The following is a 21400-nucleotide window of genomic DNA, read 5'->3' on the forward strand; positions in this document are numbered from 1 at the left end:
GAGAGGGTGCAGGGTGGGAGAGAGGGTGCAGGGTGGGGGGAGGGGGATTTCGGGGAGTGGATGCAGGGTGGGGGAGGGGGATTTTGGGGAGGGGGTGCAGGGTGGGGGAGGGGGATTTTGGGGAGGGGGTGCAAGGTGGGGGAGGAGGATTTGAGGGCGGGGGTGCAAGATGGAGGTGTGGGATTTGGGGGAGGGGGTGCAGGGTGGGGGAGGGGTGCAGGGTGGGGGAGGGGGTTTTGTGGAGGGTGTGCAGGCTGAGGGAGTAGGTGCAGGGTGGGGAAGGGGCTTTTGGGGCAGGGGGTGCAGGGAGGGGGTTTGGGGAAGGGGGTGCAGGGAGGGGGTTTTGGGGAGGGGGTGCAGGGGAGGGGGTTTTGGGGAGGGGGTGCAGGGAGGGGGTTTTTGGGGCGAGGGTGCAGGGAGGGGGTTTTGGGGAGGGGGTGCAGGGAGGGGGTTTTGGGGCGAGGGTGCAGGGAGGGGGTTTTGGGGAGGGGGTGCAGGGAGGGGGTTTTGGGGCGAGGGTGCAGGGAGGGGGTTTTGGGGAGGGGGTGCAGGGAGGGGGTTTTGGGGCGAGGGTGCAGGGAGGGGGTTTTGGGGAGGGGGTGCAGGGAGGGGGTTTTGGGGCGAGGGTGCAGGGAGGGGGTTTTGGGGAGGGGGTGCAGGGAGGGGGTTTTGGGGCGAGGGTGCAGGGAGGGGGTTTTGGGGAGGGGGTGCAGGGAGGGGGTTTTGGGGAGGGGGTGCAGGGAGGGGGTTTTGGGGAGGGGGTGCAGGGAGGGGGTTTTGGGGCGAGGGTGCAGGGAGGGGGTTTTGGGGAGGGGTGCAGGAGGGGGTTTTGGGGAGGGGGTGCAGGGAGGGGGTTTGGGGAGGGGTGCAGGGAGGGGGTTTTGGGGAGGGGGTGCAGGGAGGGGGTTTTGGGGCGAGGGTGCAGGGAGGGGGTTTTGGGGCGAGGGTGCAGGGAGGGAGTTTTGGGGAAGGGGTGCAGGGAGGGGGTTTTGGGGAGGGGGTGCAGGGAGGGGGTTTTGGGGAGGGGGTGCAGGGAGGGGGTTTTGGGGCGAGGGTGCAGGGAGGGGGTTTTGGGGAGGGGGTGCAGGGAGGGGGTTTTGGGGAGGGGTGCAGGGAGGGGGTTTTGGGGAGGGGGTGCAGGGAGGGGGTTTTGGGGAGGGGGTGCAGGGAGGGGGTTTTGGGGAGGGGGTGCAGGGAGGGGGTTTTGGGGAGGGGGTGCAGGGAGGGGGTTTTGGGGAGGGGGTGCAGGGAGGGGGTTTTGGGGAGGGGGTGCAGGGAGGGGGTTTTGGGGAGGGGGTGCAGGTTGGGGGAGAGGGTTTTGGGGAGGGGGTGCAGGGTGGGGGAGAGGGTTTTGGGGAGGGGGTGCAGGTTGGGGGAGAGGGTTTTGGGGAGGGGGTGCAGGTTGGGGGAGAGGGTTTTGGGGAGGGGGTGCAGGGTGGGGGAGAGGGTTTTGGGGAGGGGGTGCAGGTTGGGGGAGAGGGTTTTGGGGAGGGGGTGCAGGGTGGGAGAGGGGCACAAGGTAAGGGAGGGGGTTTTGGGGAGGGGTCACAGGATGGGGGGGGTCGCCGGGTGGGGGAGGGGTCGCCGGGTGGGAGGAGGGGCCGCAGGGTGGCGGAGGGGCCGCAGGGTGGGGGGAGGGGCGGCAGGGTGGGGGGAGGGGCCGCAGGATGGGGGGAGGGGCCGCAGGGTGGGGGGAGGGGCCGCAGGGTGGGGGGAGGGGCCACAGGGTGGGGGGAGGGGGAGCAGGGTGGGGGGAGGGGCCGCAGGGTGGGGGGAGGGGGAGCAGCGCCGTCCCGCCGGTTTCTGTCTCCGGGACCCGCCCAAACCGTCACCAAGATGGCGGCAGAGTCCCGCCTCCCATGCTCCAGTAGCCAATCGGAACCGCGCATCCATAATAACCAATGGGAACGGAGTAAATGCGAGAACACCAGCCAATCGGAAAGGGGAAGCTGTCATCCTCAAACCAATCGGAATCTCAGCCAATAAAAAGACCGGGATTGGCCGGGCGCCGCTAGGCGCCACGCCGACCAATGGAAGCGCGCGTCCGCTGACACAGAAGCCAATGGGAGGAGGCGCTGGGTGAGGCGGCGACCAATGGGAGCGGAGCGGACGGTAGAGCGCGGGGTTTGGGCCGGAGACCGAGACGGAGAATGAGCGGCACTCGGGAGGCGAAATGTGAGTGAGGGATGAGGGTGTGAGGGGGAGCGATGGGGGAGGGATGAGGGGGGAATGGAGGTTGAGTGAGGGGGGGGAGGGGGGAATGGGGGTTGAGTGAGGGGGGGGAGGGGGGAATGGGGGTTGAGTGAGGGGGGTGAGGGGGGGGAGGGGGGAATGGGGGTTGAGTGAGGGGGGGGAGGGGGGAATGGGGGTTGAGTGAGGGGGGGGAGGGGGGAATGGGGGTTGAGTGAGGGGGGGAGGGGGGAATGGGGGTTGAGTGAGGGGGGGAGGGGGGAATGGGGGTTGAGTGAGGGGGGGGAGGGGGAATGGGGGTTGAGTGAGGGGGGGAGGGGGGAATGGGGGTTGAGTGAGGGGGGGGAGGGGGGAATGGGGGTTGAGTGAGGGGGGGGAGGGGGGAATGGGGGTTGAGTGAGGGGGGGGAGGGGGGAATGGGGGTTGAGTGAGGGGGGGGAGGGGGGAATGGGGGTTGAGTGAGGGGGGGAGGGGGGAATGGGGGTTGAGTGAAGGGGGAGGAGGGGGGAATGGGGGTTGAGTGAAGGGGGAGGAGGGGGGAATGGGGGTTGAGTGAGGGGGGGGAGGGGGGGGAGGGGGCAATGGGGGTTGAGTGAGGGGGGGAATGGGGGTTGAGTGAGGGGGGGAATGGGGGTTGAGTGAGGGGGGGAATGGGGGTTGAGTGAGGGGGGGAATGGGGGTTGAGTGAGGGGGGGAGGGGGGAATGGGGGTTGAGTGAGGGGGGGGAGGGGGGAATGGGGTTGAGTGAGGGGGGGAATGGGGGTTGAGTGAGGGGGGGAATGGGGGTTGAGTGAGGGGGGGAATGGGGGTTGAGTGAGGGGGGGAATGGGGGTTGAGTGAGGGGGTCAAAATCCTGGAAGATGAGTTTGACGTAGATGATCAGCCATAATTCGGTTAAATAGTGGAGCAGGCTCGGAGGGGCTGAATGGCCTACTTCTGTTCCTATGTTTCTTCCTAAGTCAGGATGGTGAGTGACTTGGAGGGAAAGTTCCAGGTGCTGGCGTCCCATGCATCTGCTACCCTTGTCTTTCAAGGTGTTGAGGCCATGGGTTTGGGCAGTGCTGTCAAAGGAGCCTGGGTGAATTCCTGCAGTGCATCTTGTAGAAGGTACACACACTGCTACTGTGCGTCTGGTGGAGGGAGTGAATGTTTGTGGATGGGGTACCAATCAAGCGGCTGCTTTGTCCTGGACGGTGTTGAGCTTCTTGAGTGTTGTGGGAGCTGCACTCACCCAGGCAAGTGGGGAGTATTCCATCACATTCCTGACTTGTGCCTTGTAGATGTTGGACAGGCTTTGGGGAGTCAAGAGGTGAGTTACTCATCGCAGGATCCCCAGCCTCTGACCTGCTCTTGTAGCCACAGTATTTATATGGCTAGTCCAGTTCAGTTTCTGGTCAATGGTAACCCCCAGGATGTTGATGGTGGGGGATTCAGTGATGGTAATGCCATTGAATGTCAAGGGGCGGTGGTTAGATTCTCTCTTGTTGGAGATGGTCATTGCCTGACACTTGTGTGGCGTGAATGTTACTTGTCAACCCAAGCCTGGATATCGTCCAGGCCTTGCTTCATAGGGACACGGACTTGATGGTTGGGCCGAGGGCACTACCCAGAGGAACTCCTGCAGCGATGTCCTGAAGCTGAGATGATTGACCTCCGACAACCACCAGCAAACAGTTAGATTAGGAGTGAAGTATGTTCAGAATTGGATGTGGAGGACTCGGACACGAAAAAGGGATTGACCCTCCTATTACAGTGTTTGGATAAGTATATAAAAAAACAGGATGATTTGTTGGAAGCATATGGAGTGTGGTCAACTTTTGATAGTTTTAAGAAAACCGATGATCAGGCCACGGAGGAGTACGTAATGGACTTTGATAAGTGATATAAGGGACTGAAAAAATTTAACCTTGAAACCCCGGAGTCTGAATTGGCTTTCAGATTACTGGACGGTGTGCGCGTTTCACCTTGATAGACTTTTGGTTTTGACGGGTGTTCGTTTTCCTGGAAAAGACTTGCTACTGGACCAAATAGCTGCGGTGTTCTGGGTGTTCTAGTGCATGTGTCATAAAAAAATTAATTTTCAGGTACAGCAAGTAATTAAGGCTAATAGAATGCTATCCTTAATTATGAGAAGAATTCAGCATAAAAGTAAGGATGTTATGTTTCAGTTATACAGGGTATTGGTGAGACCGCATCTCGAATACTGTGTGCAGCTTTGGTCTCCTTATTTAAGGAAGAATATAAATGCATTGGAGGTGGTTCAGAGGAGCTTTACTAGATTGATATCTGGAATCAGTGGGTTGCCTTGTGAGGAAAGGTTGGACAGACTGGGCTTGTTTCCACTGGAGTTTAGAAGAGTGAGGGGTGATTTGATTGAAGTTTACAAGATCCCGAATGGCCTTGACAAGGTGGATGTGGAAAGGATGTTGCCTCTTGTGGGCGAGTCCAGAACTAGGGGGCATTGTTTTAAAATTAGGACAGGGATGAGGAGAAATATTGTCTCTGCGGGTTTTGAGACTTTGGAACTCTCTGCCTCAGAAGGTGGTGGAGACAGGGTCATTGAGTACTTTTAAGGCAGAGGTAGATAGGTTCTTGTTAGGCAAGGGAATCAAAGGTTATTGGGGTCAGATGGGAATGTGGAAATCAGAACATGAGAAGATCAGCCATGATCTTATTGAATGGCGGAGCAGGCTCGAGGGGCCGAATGGTCGTTTCCTCTTCCTATTTCATATGTTCTTGTGTTGAATCCGGCAAGTATCGTTACGCAATGACTTGACCGCAGTGAAAGATAGTTCCCCTGAGAGCCTGGAACTAAAAGGCTGATGACCATGAAACCATTGTCGATTGTTGTAAAAACCCACCTGGTTCACTAATGTCCTTTAGGGAAGGAAATCTGCCGTCCTTACCCGGTCTGGCCTACATGTGACTCCAGACCCACAGCAATGCGGTTGACTCTTAAATGCCCTCTGAACAAGGGCGATTTAGAGATGGGCAATAAATGCTGGCCCAGCCAGCGATGCCCGCATCCCATGAAAGAATAATAAGAAGAAATGGAGGAGAATTTGCAAGTGATGAATTGTGGAATGTGTGGAAATCTGAATATCACAGTCATGAATGCTACGGCTGAGGGGCTGTTCAGCAATGGTTTGTGTGAGAGGAACTGTTCGGTAATTGGTGAAATGTTGCAAAAGATACCGACCAACTGAACCATAGAACACTACAGCACAGAAAACAGGCCATTCGGCCCTTCTAGTCTGTGCTGAAATATTATTCCTCTAGACCCATTGACCTGCACCTAGTCCATAACCCTCAAGACCTCTCCCATCCATGTATCTATCTAATTTATTCTTAAACCTTAAGAGTGAGCCCGCATTTACCACGTCAGATGGTAGCTCGTTCCACACTCTCACCACTCTCTGAGTGAAGAAGTTCCCCCTAAACCTTTCCCCTTTCACCCTAAAGCCATGTCCTCTTGTGTTTATTTCTCCTAATCTAAGTGGAAAGAGCCTACTCACATTTACTCTGTCTATACCCCTCACAATTTTGTAAACTTCTATCAAATCTCTCCTCATTCTTCTACGCTCCAAGGAATAAAGTCCTAACCTGTTTAATCTTTCCCTGTAACTCAACTCCTTAAGACTCGGCAACATCCTAGTAAATCTTCTCTGCACTCTCTCAATCTTACTGATATCCTTAACTGGATTGCAAGTTGCAAATGGGACTGGCATGGGCAGGGCATGCAAAAAAAAAACCTTTGCAAGTGGTTGGTGGGGACATAGTCGGTACCAGTTGGTATACGGTAGGAATCCAAAGTTGCCTCCAGTGCTATTAGGTGCTCCCCCTGCTCTTGAAGGAACTGCCATTGGCTCTGTTTTTTCTGCTGTCATAAATGCCTTGCGTGCAGGCAGGAAAACCTTCATCAAGGTGGAGGTTTCAGGAAGAATTAGGAGGACATTGCAACTCTGCATAAGACCGTGTGAGGTCGAATTTATTATGAGAGAGAGAGAGAAGAAGGGAATGGAAAAGCCCAGGAAAAGTTATAGGATGTGAAGGGAAAACTGTGATTATTCAACATGGGAATCGAACAATAAAAGCCCATTCCTCAACGGTCATCGGAATGAATTATGAATTTGCGAATAACGACAATGTGATAGAAAATGACGAAGCACCACGCCCCTGCCATACCCCTATATCTGGCAGGCTAGAGCCAGAGGAGCAAGATATGTTGGATCAGGAATTAGATATCAGTAGAAATCAGATTGCGATACACAGGAGGGGGCTATTTTGTCCAGAGGTCAGCTGCCCAAAGTGGGTTCCCAGGTATCGGATCGTCCAGAAGGATCGGATGACGGGAGGAATGCAAGACTAGTGGCGTGGACAGGAAAATCTACTGGAAAATAAAAGAATTGGCTAAATGCCCAGGATGATGGCCAAGCAATGGAGGCCGTGGAGTGGGAAAACGGAGTATGAGAATGGAAAATAAGGAAGCGCAGTTCAAGTTACAGTGTTGGGTGAGGTGATGAGTCCCGGGTGAGGGAGTGTTCCCGTACAGTGGATAGGGCCTCTGACGGGGTAAGCAGGGGGTCTGAGAGTAAAAGTCCAGAAAGACTTCAAAAGACAAGTAGGGGTCACAGCGTGTCTCGATGACAGGAGAATGGAGAATGCTGAACCCTTATGATAACATAGCAGAACCAGGAGCCCTCATGACCGAGAGGATTTTGTAACAGCTAACTAGCTAGGGGGTAAAGCTATACGGCAAGCTAAACACAGGAAGTTGGAGGGTGTGCGATGTGTATTCAAAAGCCCCAAGTAGAGGTCAGCCAGTGTTCTTACATAAGTGGGTCTGCACGGAAGATGTCCGACTCGTAAGGCCAAGGTGAAGTTAGTGGCCTGGAGATTTGCAGCGATTGAAGAAAGCAGCTCATTGCCACCTTCCCAAGGGCAATTAGGGATGGGCAATAAATGCTGGCCCAGCCAGTGATGCCCACATCCCGTAAATGAAATTAAAAAATAGCCACCTGCCGCAGACCCAGTCTAGCAGCTATGTCCTTTAGGGCTTGGTCAGTAGTGGTGCTACCGAGCCACTCTTGGTGATGGACATTGAAGTCCCCCACTCAGAGTACATTCTGCACCCTTACCACCCTCAGTGCTTCCTCCAAGTGATGTTCAATATGGAGGAGCACTGATTCCTCAGCTGAGGGAGGGCGGTATGTGGTAATCAGCAGGAGGTTTCCTTGCCCGTGTTTGACCTGATACCATGAGACTTCATGGGATTTGGAGTCGATGTTGAGGACCCCCAGGACAACTCCATCCCGACTGTATACCACTGTGTCGCCACCTCTGCTGGGTCTGTCCTGCCTGTGGGACAGGACATACCCAGGAATAGTGATGGTGGAGTATGGGACATTATCTGTAAGGTATGATTCTGTGAGGATGACTATGTCAGGCTGTTGCTGGACTAGTCTATGAGACAGCTCTCCCAATTTTGGCACAAGCCCCAGATGTTAGTAAGGAGGACTTTGCAGGTTTGACAGGGCTGAGTTTGCTGTTGTCGTTTCCAGTGCCTCGGTCAATGCTGATGGTCTTAACACATCTTCCCTTCACCCCCCCTGACGGCATTCCATAGGGATCGTTCCCTCCGGGACACCCTGGTCCACTCCTCCATCACCCCCTACTCCTCAACCCCCACTTATGGCACCTCCCCATGCCCACGCAGAAGATGCAACACCTGCCCCTTCACTTCCTCTCTCCTCACTGTCCAAGGGCCCAAACACTCCTCTCAAGTGAAGCAGCATTTCACTTGCATTTCCCCTAACTTAGTCTACTGCATTCGTTGCTCCCAATGCGGTCTCCTCTACATTGGAGAGACCAAACGCAAACTGGGCGACCGTTTTGCGGAACACCTGCGGTCTGTCCGCAAGAAAGACCCAAACCTCCCTGTCGCTTGCCATTTTAACACTCCACCCTGTTCTCTTGCCCACATGTCTGTCCTTGGCTTGCTGCATTGTTCCAGTGAAGCCCAACGCAAACTGGAGGAACAGCACCTCATCTTCCGACTAGGCACTTTACAACCTTCTGGGCTGAATATTGAATTCAACAACTTTAGATCTTAAACTCCCCCTCCCCCCATCCCCACCCCGTTTCTTTCCCCTCCCCCTTTTTTCAATAATTTATATAGATTCTTCTTTCCCCACCTATTTCCATTATTTTTAAAGCTAAACTAAAACCTTGTTAGTCTTTCCACCCCACCCCCACTAGAGCTGTACTTTGAATATCCTGTCTTCCATTCTTAATTAGCACTTTTCTCAGACAAATGTCACCACCTTCGACACCTCTTTGACCCTTTTGTCTGTGACATCTTTTGATTATCTGCTCATCTCCACAATCACCACACCCTCAATGTGTCTCTCTCCCCCCACCCACCCCCACCCACCTTAAACCAGTTTATATTTCTCCCTTCTCCTAACTATGCTTCAGTTCTGCCGAAGGGCCATGAAGGCTCGAAACGTTAACTGATTTCTTCTCCGCCGATGCTGCCAGACCTGCTGAGTTTTTCCAGGTAATTCTGTTTTTGTTTTGGATTTCCAGCATCCGCAGTAGCTTTTAGCTTTTTGTTTTTATATTAATGCTGATGGTCTGTCTGGTTTCATTCCGTTTAGACTTCATAGCAGTTTGATTTCAGGCCATTTAGTGGGCAGTTAAGAGTCAGCCACATTGCTGTGCATCTGGAGCTGCATGTAGGCCAGACCAGGTAAGGACGGCAGATTTCCTTCCCTAAAGGACATTAGTGAACCAGATGGGTTTTCACAACAATCGACAATGGCTTCATGGTCACCATTACTGAGACTAACTGCTTTTTTAAATTCCAGATTTGTTAATTGAATTTAAATTCATCCCGTGTCTGCCAGAGCATTAGCCTGGGACTTCTGCATTACTGGTCCAGTGACCTTACCACGCCACCACCGACTGCTGCTCCTGTGTGTCGGTGGTGGAGGGAGTGAATGTTTGTGGATGTGGTGCTAATCAAGCGGGGCTGCTTTGTCCTGGACAGTGTCAAGCTTCTTGAGTGTTGTGGGAGCTGCACTCATCCAGGCAAGTGGAGAGTATTCCATCACACTCCTGACTTGTGCCTTGTGGATGGTGGGCAGGCTTTGGGGAGTCAGGAGGTGAGTTACTCATCGCAGGATTCCCGGCCTCTGACCTGATGGTTGATTCTCTCTAGCTGGTGATGGTCACTGCCCGGCACTTGCGCGGTGCGAACGTTACTTCAGCTCGACAATTTTGGCACAAGACCCCAGACGATAGTCAAGAGCATTTTGCAGGGTGGACTGGGCAGGATTTGCCATTGTGGTTTCTGGTGCCTCACTCGATGTCAAGTGGTCTGTTGGTTGTTTCTTATTTGTCTTTTCTGTAGTGGTCTTGCTAGGCCATTGTCCAGGGCAGTGAATTGGGTTTTCCAGGCTGCACACACACAGAGACAAGTTGGGTTGCATGGGGGTGTTGGGTTGGAGGGCGGGGTGTGTGGAGGAGAGTGATGGAAGGAAGTGATCAGAGAGAGCCTTTCCCAGTGAGGTCAACGGAGAGAGAGAGAGAGGTCCCGATGAATCGAGATGACGGTTGAATGCTGAATCTAACTCCCTGGCTCCTCTGTTTTTAATGGTTTTTTTTTAGGAATTGATATTTAATTTTTCTTATGTCTGCAGACCTGGAGAAAGCCAAATTAAAGGCTCAGAAAAGTCATGACCTGAGGCAGGAGGCGAGTCTCTGTAACCAGCTTGGAGAGGTCCTGGCGAAACATGGTAAGTCAGGCTGAGCCCTCACTCCCAGCCTAGGGATGGATTCATTGACTCGGTAACATGGGCACTGTGTAAACCTTTTGTTGATTTACTTTCTCTCCTCACAGTAAAAGCCCCCAGCGCCAGAGCACATTTAAACCTCAGAGCTGTAAAAACCCTCAAAGTCAGTGCACTGCCACATGACCTAGTGATGACCTGGGATGGTAGTGGCTCAGTCTCGAGAGGGATATTGATGGAAAGGTTAGGAGTGTTAGTAATAATGCCTGACGCTCAAAGGGTCTGTACAATCTGCTGCCTGTGTTTGCTGTGTGACCATACGGTTTGTGTGGAGGAGAGAGAGAGAAAGCATCACTGGTACACGGTCAAAACTCTCAGCTTTTTCCTAACCTGTGGAGCGTACAGTTAATAAACTGGCTTTTGCAATGTTTTATCAATAACTGATTCCTAAAGTGAAATTAAAACCAATGTGTTTGTTGACTGAATTAATTCCTCTACTCCTCATTCCTTTTCCCTGTCTCTCTCCCTCTTCCCTCTGTGTGTGTGTGTGTGTGTGTGTGTGTGTGTGTGTGTGTGTGTGTGTGTGTGTGTGTGTGTGTGTGTGTGTGTCTCTCTCTCTCTCTCTCTCCCTCTTCCCTCTCTGTGTGTGTCTCTCTCTCCCTCTTTCCCCCTGTGTCTCTTTCTCTCCCTCTTCCCTCTCTGTCTGTCTCTCTACCCCAGGTCAGTTTCAGGAGGCCATCAGAGAGCACAGGCTGGAGCTGCAGTTGTCGGAGGTGCTCGGTGACGTGATTGGCAGTGCTGTTGCTAACCGCAAGATTGGGGAATGCCTGGCTGAGATTGGGAACTACACAGGTGCTCTGGAGGTAAGGGAGCAGTGCGGCCAGTTATAGGAAGTTCTCAGAGACCTCGCTCTGAAATGGGGCTCTGGCTATGGGGATGGAGTGTTTGAACCCAGCTCGTGTCAAGGTGCTGAGCCCCGCTATTTATCCGGTATCGGTTGTCCTGCAGTCACCCACGCCAGTGATCAGTCTCCTAGACTGTTTGTACCCAGTATCGGAGCTTGGCCAAATAGGCAGGATTCACACAAGGAGCGGTTGAGAGGAAGAGAGAGAGAGAGGCTTAGGGAGATGAGCACTTCTTGCTCGCCCCCTCTCCTTGCTGACAGCACCCCTAACCGGCCTGGCTCTATTTGTAAGATTGTGCCCCCTTAGAACCACAGAAAAGTTCCGGTGCAGAATGAGGCCATTCAGTCCATTGTGTCTGCTAGCCGAAAAAAGAAACTAGCCGCTCATTTTAATCCCACTTCCCTGCACCTGGTCCGTAGCCTTGCAGGTTACGGCACCTCAGATTCAGATCTAGGTACCTTCTAAATGAGCATTTCGGGCTCAACCACCAACTTGGCTGTGAATTCCAGATGCCCACCACCCTCTGGGTGAAAAAGTTTTTCCTCATGTCCCCTCTAACCCTTGTACCAATCACCTTAAATCTATGCCCCCCATAACTGACCCCTCAACTGTCTACCCCATAATACCCCTCATAATTTTGTACACCTCAATTAGGTCACCCTTTAACCCCCTCTGTTCTAAGGAAAACAACCCTAGCCTATCCAGTCTCTCCTCAAGGTTGCAATTTTCAAGCCCTGGCAACATTCTTGTAAATCTCCTCCGCATTCTCTCCAGAGCAATTATGTCCTTGCTGTAATGCGGTGACCAGAGCTGTGCACAAAATTCCAGCTGTGGCCTAACCAGTGTTTTATACAGTTCCAGCATTACATCCCTGCTTTTGTATTCAACACCTCACCCAATAAAGGAAAGCATTCCATACGCTTTCCTGACCACCTTATCCAGCTGCCCTGCCACCTTCAGGGACCTGTGGTCCAAGGTCTCTTCACTTCCTCAACCCTTCTCCGTATCTTCCCGTTTATTGAGTTGCTTTGTTTGCCCTCCCCAAATTCGTCACCTCGGACTTTTCCGGATTGAGTCCCATTTGCCACTTCTCCACCCGCTCAACCAAACCTTGTTCTGGGCTCCCCCACCACCCCCCCCCCCGACCAGAGGGAATGGAGTAGATGGAGGGAAATGATCAATGCACTGAGTAATTTTGAACACCTTGATGGGATCGCCCATCAGTCTCCTCGGCTCTAGGGAAGCAGGATCATGTGATTTGATATCATCACAATCCTCATGGGGACAGGTTTGCCGTTGTCGGTGATGCTGCTACGGGCTCCCTGGCCTTATAGAAGAAAGCTGCGTTTGCTGCCAGCAGTGCACAGGCGCAGCCGCCATCTTTATAGGGGACAGTGGACAGCAGGGCACAGGCATGGTCATCACTGGGCCTGGAACTGGCATCAGGCCATCGCTTTTAACCGTCCCCTCCGTCCACCGCTCACCCCCAATCTCACCGGCAGGGCTGGAAAGAGCAAGTGGGACACCACAACACATTGGTGCCTTTTCAGAAATGTATTAAAAGGTGAAATATCGAAAGGAATGGCTGCTGAGATAGAGAGAGGAAGCAGGAGGGACAGGCAGGGAAATGGCTGTGCCCTTACTGCCTGCCCGCGGGGCCCAGGAAGTGTGGAATTGGTTGAAATTTCAGACCAGCCCTTTAATTAGTTCAGAGATGGTCCACCCGGTTGCGTTTTTTTTTGTGTGTGGGGTATAAATTAATTTAGGGATACATGGGCGACGAGATAAGATTATTATTGACAGTTTGAAGACTGCGGAAACACACGTTTGTGAGGATGGATTTTGTGTGTCCTGTAAATGGCGTTACTGGATTCTGCGCCTGGGCAGGCGGGGATTGGTGGCCCTCTTGCATTGACGGGAGATAATGTGGGAGAAAATGGGGTCTGTGTTTCCTCTGCAGCACCAGCGCAGACACCTGCAACTGGCCCGTTCAGTGGCCAATGACATCGAGGAGCAGCGCGCCTGGGCTACCATCGGTCGGACGTACCTGTACATCTTCGAAACAGACCAGTCGTGTGAGTCGTTGAAGGAAGCGGAGAACGCGTTCAGGAAGAGCCTGAACGTTGTGGATGAGAGGCTGGAAGGTAGGGGTGCAATGGGTTGCCGATTCTCTTGCCGCTCATTCTCTCTCACACACGCTTCTTCTGCACTTCAGGAGATACAAACTCCCATTCCGTCAGCACCATTCACTCCCTCGGGACAGCCCAAAACACGTCCCAGCCAATGAAGCATCGTCACTGCTGTAGTAAAAGGAACACGGCAGATAAGTTGTGCATGGTCAGATCCCACAAACAGCAGTGTGGTAATGACCAAAAGGTCTATTTTAGTGATGTTGGTTGAGGAAGCAATATTGACCAGGATATTGGGGCAAAGAACTTATAACATTAAATCAAGTGGGCCATTCAGCCCAACCAGTTCATGCTGGTATTTACGCTCCATTTGAGCCTACTCCCATCGCTCATCACCTAAATCAACCATCGCAACCACCTTTTCCCTCATACTCTTGTCTAGCTTCCCCTTAACTGCATCTATACTATTTGCTTCAACCACTCCCTGTGGTAACTCATTGGCAAATGGGTAAAGAGGTTTCTTCGGAATTCCCTATTGGGTTTCTTGGTGACTATATTATATTGACGGCCTCTAGTTACGCTCTTCCCTGCAAGAGGAAACATTCTCTTTGTATCTGTGCACCCTCAGCACCGGCGCTCCGAGGGGGCGGCGCTCCCCGGCGCTCTGAGGGGGCGGCGCTCCCCGGGTGCTGTACTGTGACTGTCCGTCTGAATTCGGACTCAATGGGCTAATTGAGCCACAGCAAGATGGCAGCCGGACCTCTGCTCTGCTTCCCTGGTGGCCCTGTTTCCTTTACACAGTCTAACCCACTCCTGGGATTGCTGCATGGCCACACTTTGCATTTGGAGTCGCTGGACAGTGATCACGAGGAGACACCCCTCCCCTCCCTGCAAAACCATCAGGACAATCCCAGACAGCAAACATTGGATCAACTTGGCATTGCCCTGGCCTGTGTAGCTCATTCCAACACACACAGAGGAGGGAAGAGCTTCATAGAATAATACAGCACAGGTGCAGGCCATTCAGCCAGTTGTGCCCGTGCTGGCTCTTTGAAAGAGTTATTGCGTCAGGCCCACTCTGCGATTCTTTCCCCATAGACCTGCAGTTTTTCTCGGTTAAAGGGATTGTCTCTGGAATCTGTCAGTTTCTGTCTTTTCTATCTCCCAGGTAAGGTTTTCCGGCATGAGTTAAGTGAGATGCGAGCCAGACTGTATCTCAACCTGGGCTTCCTGTATGACAGCCTGAAAGATCCGGTCAGATGCAACCACTACATTCGCAAGAGCGTCTTTATTGCTGAGTAAGTATTAACCGCGATGTTGCCTGGCACCCCCGCGCAGACCCCAAAGCTGCCCAGACCCCCACGCAGACCATGATGCTGTTTTCCCCCCACCCCCTGCGTGGACTGCAATGTCACCCAGGTCCCCCTCCACCCCCAGTGGCCTGCGATGCCGCAGATCAGGAGCGTGGGGCTGAAATACAAACAAAACAAAAGCGAAAGGTTTTTTTCAAGTAACTAAGAAGGGAGTGCAGCCTAGAACGATTAACGTGTACATGGTCCACGGACCCCACAAGGCCGCAAAAAACGCAGGCGTCTTGGGAGTCCGTGAACCGACACATCCTGCGGTTGTAGGGGACTGCTGCATACAACACCCTCCACCCCCCAGGCCCCGATGGAAAGGGGGAGGACTCCCGTGTCGAGGGCCCCCCCTCCCCCAACGGGGACGTCCGCCGCCAGACGGCAACAAGGCACCGGGCAGCAGCGCTAAAAGGTACGGATGGCATTTCCGTGAGGTGACTCAGGTTGCGGGGGCTCCGGCTGCCGAGGGAGGGTTTGGGGCTTGGGGCCAATGTGGAATTCCGTCCGAGCAGGGGAACGTTCAGAGGGAAGACCACCGCGCACCTGGGCCACCTCGAGTCCCAGTATAACGTCGGGTCCAAGCACGACCGTCCTTAGGTCTCGGATGGCATCGGCCGCGAGCCGGACACTCAGATGCACGATGCACCAACTCCTGCGGGAGCATCCAGCCCACCGCACCACCACCCAGCACGTCCCCGATCCTGGTCACCCCAGCAGCCACAGCCCTCCTCTCCGCCAGCCACTGAAAAGAGCGGATTCCTGAGCAGCGGCTCTCTGACCATAGCCGCTACTCCTGACGGGGGGAGAGCTGCGTCGCGAGGCGACCATGGTCCAGACTTTGATCAGGTCCTGGTAAAAGATGGGCAACGCCTGCAAGGAGCCACAAAGGCCCCTCAGGTCTACAAACAGGAGCTGCACATCATAATTCGGGCTATGCACCTGGCGGAAGAAATACATCGCCAGGGCAGCCAGTGTTGTAGCTGCACTGGAACAGCTTGGCTCGGGGCTCTGCAAGTTCTGGAGCACAAGTCTTCAGCACTATTGCTGGGATATTGTCAGGGCCCATAGCCTTTGCAGTATCCAGTGCCTTCATCCATTCCTTGATATCATGTGGAGTGAATCGAATTGGCTGAAGACTGGCATCTGTGATGCTGGGGACCTCCAGAGGAGGCCAAGATGGATCATCCACTCGGCACTTATGGCTGAAGATTGTTGCAAATGCTTCACCCTTATCTTTTCTTTATTTGTATATGGATGATACAAAATTTTGCAACATAGTAAATAGCGAGGAGGAAGAACACAGAAATGGGCAGAGATATGGCAGATGCTGTTTAATGTGGATAAGTGTGAAGTGATGCACTTGGGAGAAACAACATGGAGAGGCAGTATAATGTAAATGGTACTATTTTAAGGACATAGGACTTGAGAGCAGGAGTAGACCATTCAGCCCATCAAGCCTGCTTCACCCTTGAATAAGATCATGGCTGATCTGGTTCTGACTCAACTCCACTTTCCTGTCTGCCCCCAGGAACCCTTGAGTCCCTTGTCTATCAAAAATCCATCTAACTGAGCCTTGAATAAATTCAGGGACCCAGCCTCCACTGCTCTCTGGGCAAGAGAATTCCACAGACTATCAACCCTTTGAGAGAAAAAAAATTCTCCTCATCTCCATCTTAAACGGGTAGACCACTTGTCCTCAAACTATCTCTCCTGGTTCCAGTCTCTCCCACAGGAGGAAGCACCCTCTCAGTATCCACCCTATCAAGTCCCCTCAGGATCTTATATATTTCAGTAAGATCACCTCTCAATCTTCTAAACTCCAATGGATATAGGCCCAACCTGTTCAACCTTTCTCCTTATGATAAGCCCCTCATCCTAGGAATGAGTTGAGTGAGCTTCCTCTAACTGCTTCTAACACCGTTCTATCTTTTTTCAAATGAGGAGACCAAAGCTCTATTCCAGATGTGGTCTCACCGAGGCCCTGTACAGCTGCAGTGAAACCTCCCTGCTTTTATCTTCCTTTCCCCTTGCAATAAATGGCAACTTTCCATTTGCTTTCCTAATCACTTGCTGTGCCTACATACTAAATTTTTGAGATTCGTGGACTGCAGCGGTTCAAGAAGGCAGCTCACCACCACCTTCTTCTTGGGCAATTAGGGATGGGCAATAAATGCTGATCCAGCCAGCGACGCCCGCATCCCGTGAATGAATAAAAAATAAATTTACCAGGACACCCAGATCCCTCCGTACCACTGGGGGTAGACAGGAAAGTTGAGTTCTGCAATCTCTCTCCATTTAAATAGTGTACTGTTTCTCTATTCTTCCTGCCAAAGTGGACCAGTTCACATTTTCTCACATTATGTTCCATCTGCCAAATTTTTCCCCACCCACTTAACCTGCCTTTGCAGACACTCTTCCTCCTCTTAACAACTTATTTTCCAATCTATTTTGATGTCATTGGGAAAATTAGCTCCCAAACATTTGGTCCCTTCATCAAATCATTGATATAGATTGTAAGTAGTTGAGGCCCCAGCACTGACCCCTGTGGCACTCCACTTGTCACAGCTTGCCAATCTGAAAAAGACCCATTTATCCCTACTCCCTGCTTCCTGGTAGCTAACCAATCCTCTATCCGTGCTAATATGTTACTCCCTACACCATGTAATCTTATCTTGTGTAGTAACCTTTGATTTGGCACCTTATCAAATTCCTTCTGGAAACCTAAGTACACCACATCGACAGGTTCCCCTTTGTCCACCTTGCTTGTTACTTCCTCAAAAAACTCTCTAATAAATTAGTTAAACGCGATTTCCCTTTGACAAAGCCATGTTGGCTCTGCCTGATCACGTTTGATTTTCTAGGTGTCCTGCTATAACCTCCTCAATAATGGATTCTGGCAATTTCCCTATGACGGACGTTAGACTAACTGGCTTTAGTTTTCTGCAAAAAGAAGAGGACCTAGGGATGCATGTTTAAAAATCCTTGAAGGTGGCAGGTCAAGTTGATAAGGTTGTTTACAAAACGTATATGATGCGTGGCTTTGTAAATAGGGACATCGAATACAAAAACAAGGAAGTCACGCGAAACCTTTATAGGTCACTGGGTTAGTCCCCAGCTGGGGCGTTCTCTTCAATTCTAGAAGGATGTCGAGGCCTGGGGAAGGTACTGGGAGGTTTACCGGGATAATACCAGAGATGAGGGAGTTCAGTGGAGAGATTTGAGAAGCTGGGATCATTGTTTGAGCAAGCAGGGCTACAGGGAGAGCTGATAGAGGGGTTTACATTATATTGAGTTTTGATAGAGCAAGCAGGGAGAAGCTGCTCAGTACGTTGATCAGTAAGCTAGGGCCATAGATTTAAAATAATTGGCCAAAGAGCTACAGTGGAATTAGAAACTTAGAATGGTTACAGCAGAGACAGAGGCCATTCAGCCCATTTTTCTGTGCTGACTCTCTACAAGGATGATTTAGTCAGTCCCATTCCCGTGGCCTTTTCCTGTAGCCCTGCAATTTTTTTCCCTTCTGGTGTTTATCCAATTCCCTTTCGAAAGCCATGATTGACCCTGCCTCCATCACCGTCACAGGCAGTGCATTCCAGATCCTCGCTCTGTGAAAAAGTTTTTCCTTGTGTCACCTTCGGTTCTTTTGTCATTGACTTCAAACCTTCCACCAATGGGAGCAGTTTCTCCTGTCTACTCTGTACAGACCCCTCACGATTTTGAATATCTCTGTCAAATCTCCCTCAGCCTTCTCTGCAAGGAGAACAGTCCCCACTTCCCCAATATGTCTATGAACCATTCTCGTGAATCTTCTCTGGCCACGATATTCCATGAAGCCAAACCAGTGCCTGTAAACTTCTTAATAAAATAAATAATGAGGAGAGATGCTTTCATATGGAGTGTTGTTAAAATCTGAAGGGGAGGTGAAACCAGTTTCCATGGGACAGTATGAAAGACAATTGGGTTTAGACTTGGAAGAATCAATTTGCAAGGTTATGGGGAGAAAGCTGAAGGGTAGGACTAATTGGACAGCTCTTTGAAAGAGCCAGTACAGGTACAATGGGCTGAAAGGTATTTTATTTTATTAGTTCTTTCATGGGAGCCAGGTGTCACTGGCTGGGCCAGCATTTTTTTATTGCCCATCCCTAATTGCCCTTGAGAAGGTGGTGGTGAGCTGCCATCTTGAACCGCTGCAGTTCATGTGGTGTAGGTACACCCACAGTGCTGTAAGGGAGGGAGTTCCAGGATTTTGACCTGGCAATGTAGTTCTAAGGCAGGATGGTGAGTGGCTTGGAGGGGAACTTGCAGGGGGTGATGTTCCCATCTATCTGCTGCCCTTGCCCTTCTAGATGGTAGAGCTCTTGGGTTTGGAAGGTGCTGTCTAAGGAGCCTTGGTGAGTTCCCGCAATGCATCTTGTAGATGGTGTACACACTGCTGCTACTGTGTGTCGGTGGTGGAGGGAGTGAATGTTTGTGGATGTGGTGTCAATCAAGCGGGGCTGCTTTGTCCTGGACGGTGTCAAGCTTCTTGAGTGTTGTGGGAGCTGCACTCATCCAGGCAAGTGGGGAGTATTCCATCACAATCCTGACTTGTGCCTTGTAGATGGTAGACAGGCTTTGGGGAGTCGGGAGGTGAGTTGCTCGCCGCACGATTCCTAGCCTCTAACCTGCTCTTGTAGCCACAGTATTTATATGGCTGGTCCAGTTCAGTTTCTGGTCAATGGCAACCCCCAGGATGTTGGTGGGGATTCAGTGATGGTAATGGCATTGAACGTCAAGGGGCGATGGTTAGATTCTCTCTTGTTGGAGATGGTCACTGTAGAAACATGTTCTGGGAGGCTTCTTAGTCAAATAAAATATTTACACGAGCGCTTCCATGGCTGCTTGAGAGCCAGCCCCTCCTAACCCATTTTTTCATAGGAAGCCCCTCCCTAGAATTTATTCCCCCCGTTCTAGCCACACGTTGGTTGAACAAATAACATGACTTCTACTCAGTTGAACTGATCTTAAAGTGACAGTCATCACAGTCGGTGCCTGGCACTTGTGTGGTACCAATGTCACTTGTCAGCCCAAGCCTGGATATTATCCAGGTCTTGTTACACATTGCATTCTGTGAGATAAGATTCTATGATTCAAACACAATCCCAATTTTCAAGCCTCTTTCTGTTTTTCTCAAATGACCGTGCATCTATGCTGTAGCTTGTCTTAAATTTCAGCAATAAATACAGAAAATGCTGGAAAAACTCAGCAGGTCTGTCAGTCTCTGTGGAGAGGGAAACCGAGTTAATGCTTCAGTAACCTCCCAGGAGTGTGGAGCCCAGAATTGCACAGATTCTCAGCTGGTTGTAACTCCTCACGAGGGGAGATTGAGTTATGGCTAAACCCTGTTCATCCTGCCCCTCAGAATGACCATCATTAAAGACGTGTCCTGCTCTCTCTCTCTCAGGCAGAACCATCTGTACGAGGATCTGTACCGAGCTAACTTCAACCTGGGGAGTATCCACTGGCGCAATGGCGAGCACTCCAAGGCTGTCCGCTGTTTGGAAGCTGCCAAGGAGTGTGCCAAGAAGATGAAGGAGAAGTACATGGAGAGCGAGTGCTTCAGCAGCATCGGGCAGGTGGGTCACAGGAGGGGGGAGGAGAACGTGAGGGAAGAGCGCAGCAGCGCTTCAGCATTAAGCAGGTGGCTGAGCGATGTGGGAAGCGGGGAGAGACAGCGTGAGTGCCTGAACAGAATGGGGGGCAGCTTAGGTAGGGGGGGTGGTGGGGAGGGAAAAGGTGGGAGAGTCCGTGATCAAGACGGTGCACGTGAGTACCCCCACAGCGTAGGGCAGGTGGGTGGAGGCGAGCGAGAGACTGGCGGTGAGGAAGCACATTGGAGAATTTGAATTCAGTCTAAATCTTAATGAAACAAAAAGCTGAGATCAGTAAAAAGAATCGCGAAGCTGTTGGATTTTTATAAAAACCCAACATGTTCGCTGCTGTCCCACAGGAAAGGAAACCAGCTCTCTCCCCTCACCTGACCCACATGCGACTCCAGCCTTACACCAACTAGGTTGACTTTTAACTCTGAGCCAGCCATTCAGTTATCGAACCTATAAATACCAACCTTGCCAATGGCACCCACATCCCAGGGATCTCCATCACCAAGTTTACTAGCAACTTGGACTCCCTCATGTATAGAAGACTGGGGCGGAGGGGGGTGGAGGTGGTGATTAAAGGATTCCCTGTGTGTGAGAGAGAGAGAGAAACAATTTCCTCCAGTTGACGGGGAGTCGAGGACAAGGAGGCATCATCTTCAAAATTTGAGCCAGGCCACTCAGGGTTCAATCCAGGTAGCTCAGCTCATCTTCAGGCAAGTAGCAAATCCCCATCCCTCGGGCTGAGAATCAGGTTAAATATTCAAAACTGAGAATGATGGAGTTCTGTTGGGTAAGAGGATTAAGGATTACAGAAACAAGGCAGGTAGGTGGAATTAAAATACATGTCAGCCATGACCTAAGTGAACGATGGAACGTGCTGGTGGAGCTGAAGGTTCTCCCCGTTAACGCGTGTTAAGAGGGAGTGAATTATGTGCTTGGATATCAGTGCAAAGTGTGAAAGGCACAGATGTTCCCCAGTTGCTACAGCATGTAGCAGCTGAATGCTCATGAGTTTTAACCTCACCCCCACTCCCGCTTTGTGCCCCTCTCAGGTCTTCCTCAACCTCGGAGATTTCGTGGCTGCCAAGCGATCACTGAAGAAGGCGTTTACACTGGGCTCACTGCAGCAATCAGAGCACGACTCAGTGAGGAAGAACCTCAAGAACGGTGAGTGTCTCCTACACTCTGTAACAGCAAAGTACACAGGGAAATTGGGAAGGCTTTCGAGGGCCAGACAGTATCTGAGCTCTGGTGAAAGATGCTCAAGGATTCAAACACTAAACACCATGTTTCGCTTTCTATAGATGTTGCCTGACCAGCTGACTGCTTCCAGCACCTCCTATCGTCAGTTTTGTAATGTGAGAGGTTTCTTGTCCAGGTGTTAGC

The 21400-nt window shown here is 51.7% G+C and overlaps 1 protein-coding gene across 2 annotated transcripts in view; it reads left to right on the forward strand.

Moving 5' to 3' along the window:
• The first annotated feature begins 2124 nt into the window (after positions 1–2124).
• tonsl (tonsoku-like, DNA repair protein) overlaps positions 2125–21400 on the forward strand; it is a 99310-nt gene continuing 80034 nt past the window's right edge. The window contains exons 1-7 of one of the 2 annotated variants that reach the window (XM_078535850.1): positions 2125–2175; positions 9894–9989; positions 10704–10846; positions 12849–13032; positions 14186–14315; positions 19819–19990; positions 21067–21181. In XM_078535850.1, coding sequence (XP_078391976.1) covers positions 2151–2175; positions 9894–9989; positions 10704–10846; positions 12849–13032; positions 14186–14315; positions 19819–19990; positions 21067–21181 — 865 coding nt within the window. In that variant the 5' untranslated portion in view covers positions 2125–2150. Of the gene's footprint in view, positions 2176–3076; positions 3158–9893; positions 9990–10703; positions 10847–12848; positions 13033–14185; positions 14316–19818; positions 19991–21066; positions 21182–21400 lie in introns of those variants that run through there. The other variant, XM_078535854.1, reaches the window with a different exon arrangement.

Source organism: Cetorhinus maximus, chromosome 3 (genome assembly GCF_964194155.1).
Source record: "Cetorhinus maximus chromosome 3, sCetMax3.hap1.1, whole genome shotgun sequence".
NCBI classification, from domain to species: Eukaryota; Metazoa; Chordata; class Chondrichthyes; order Lamniformes; family Cetorhinidae; genus Cetorhinus; species Cetorhinus maximus.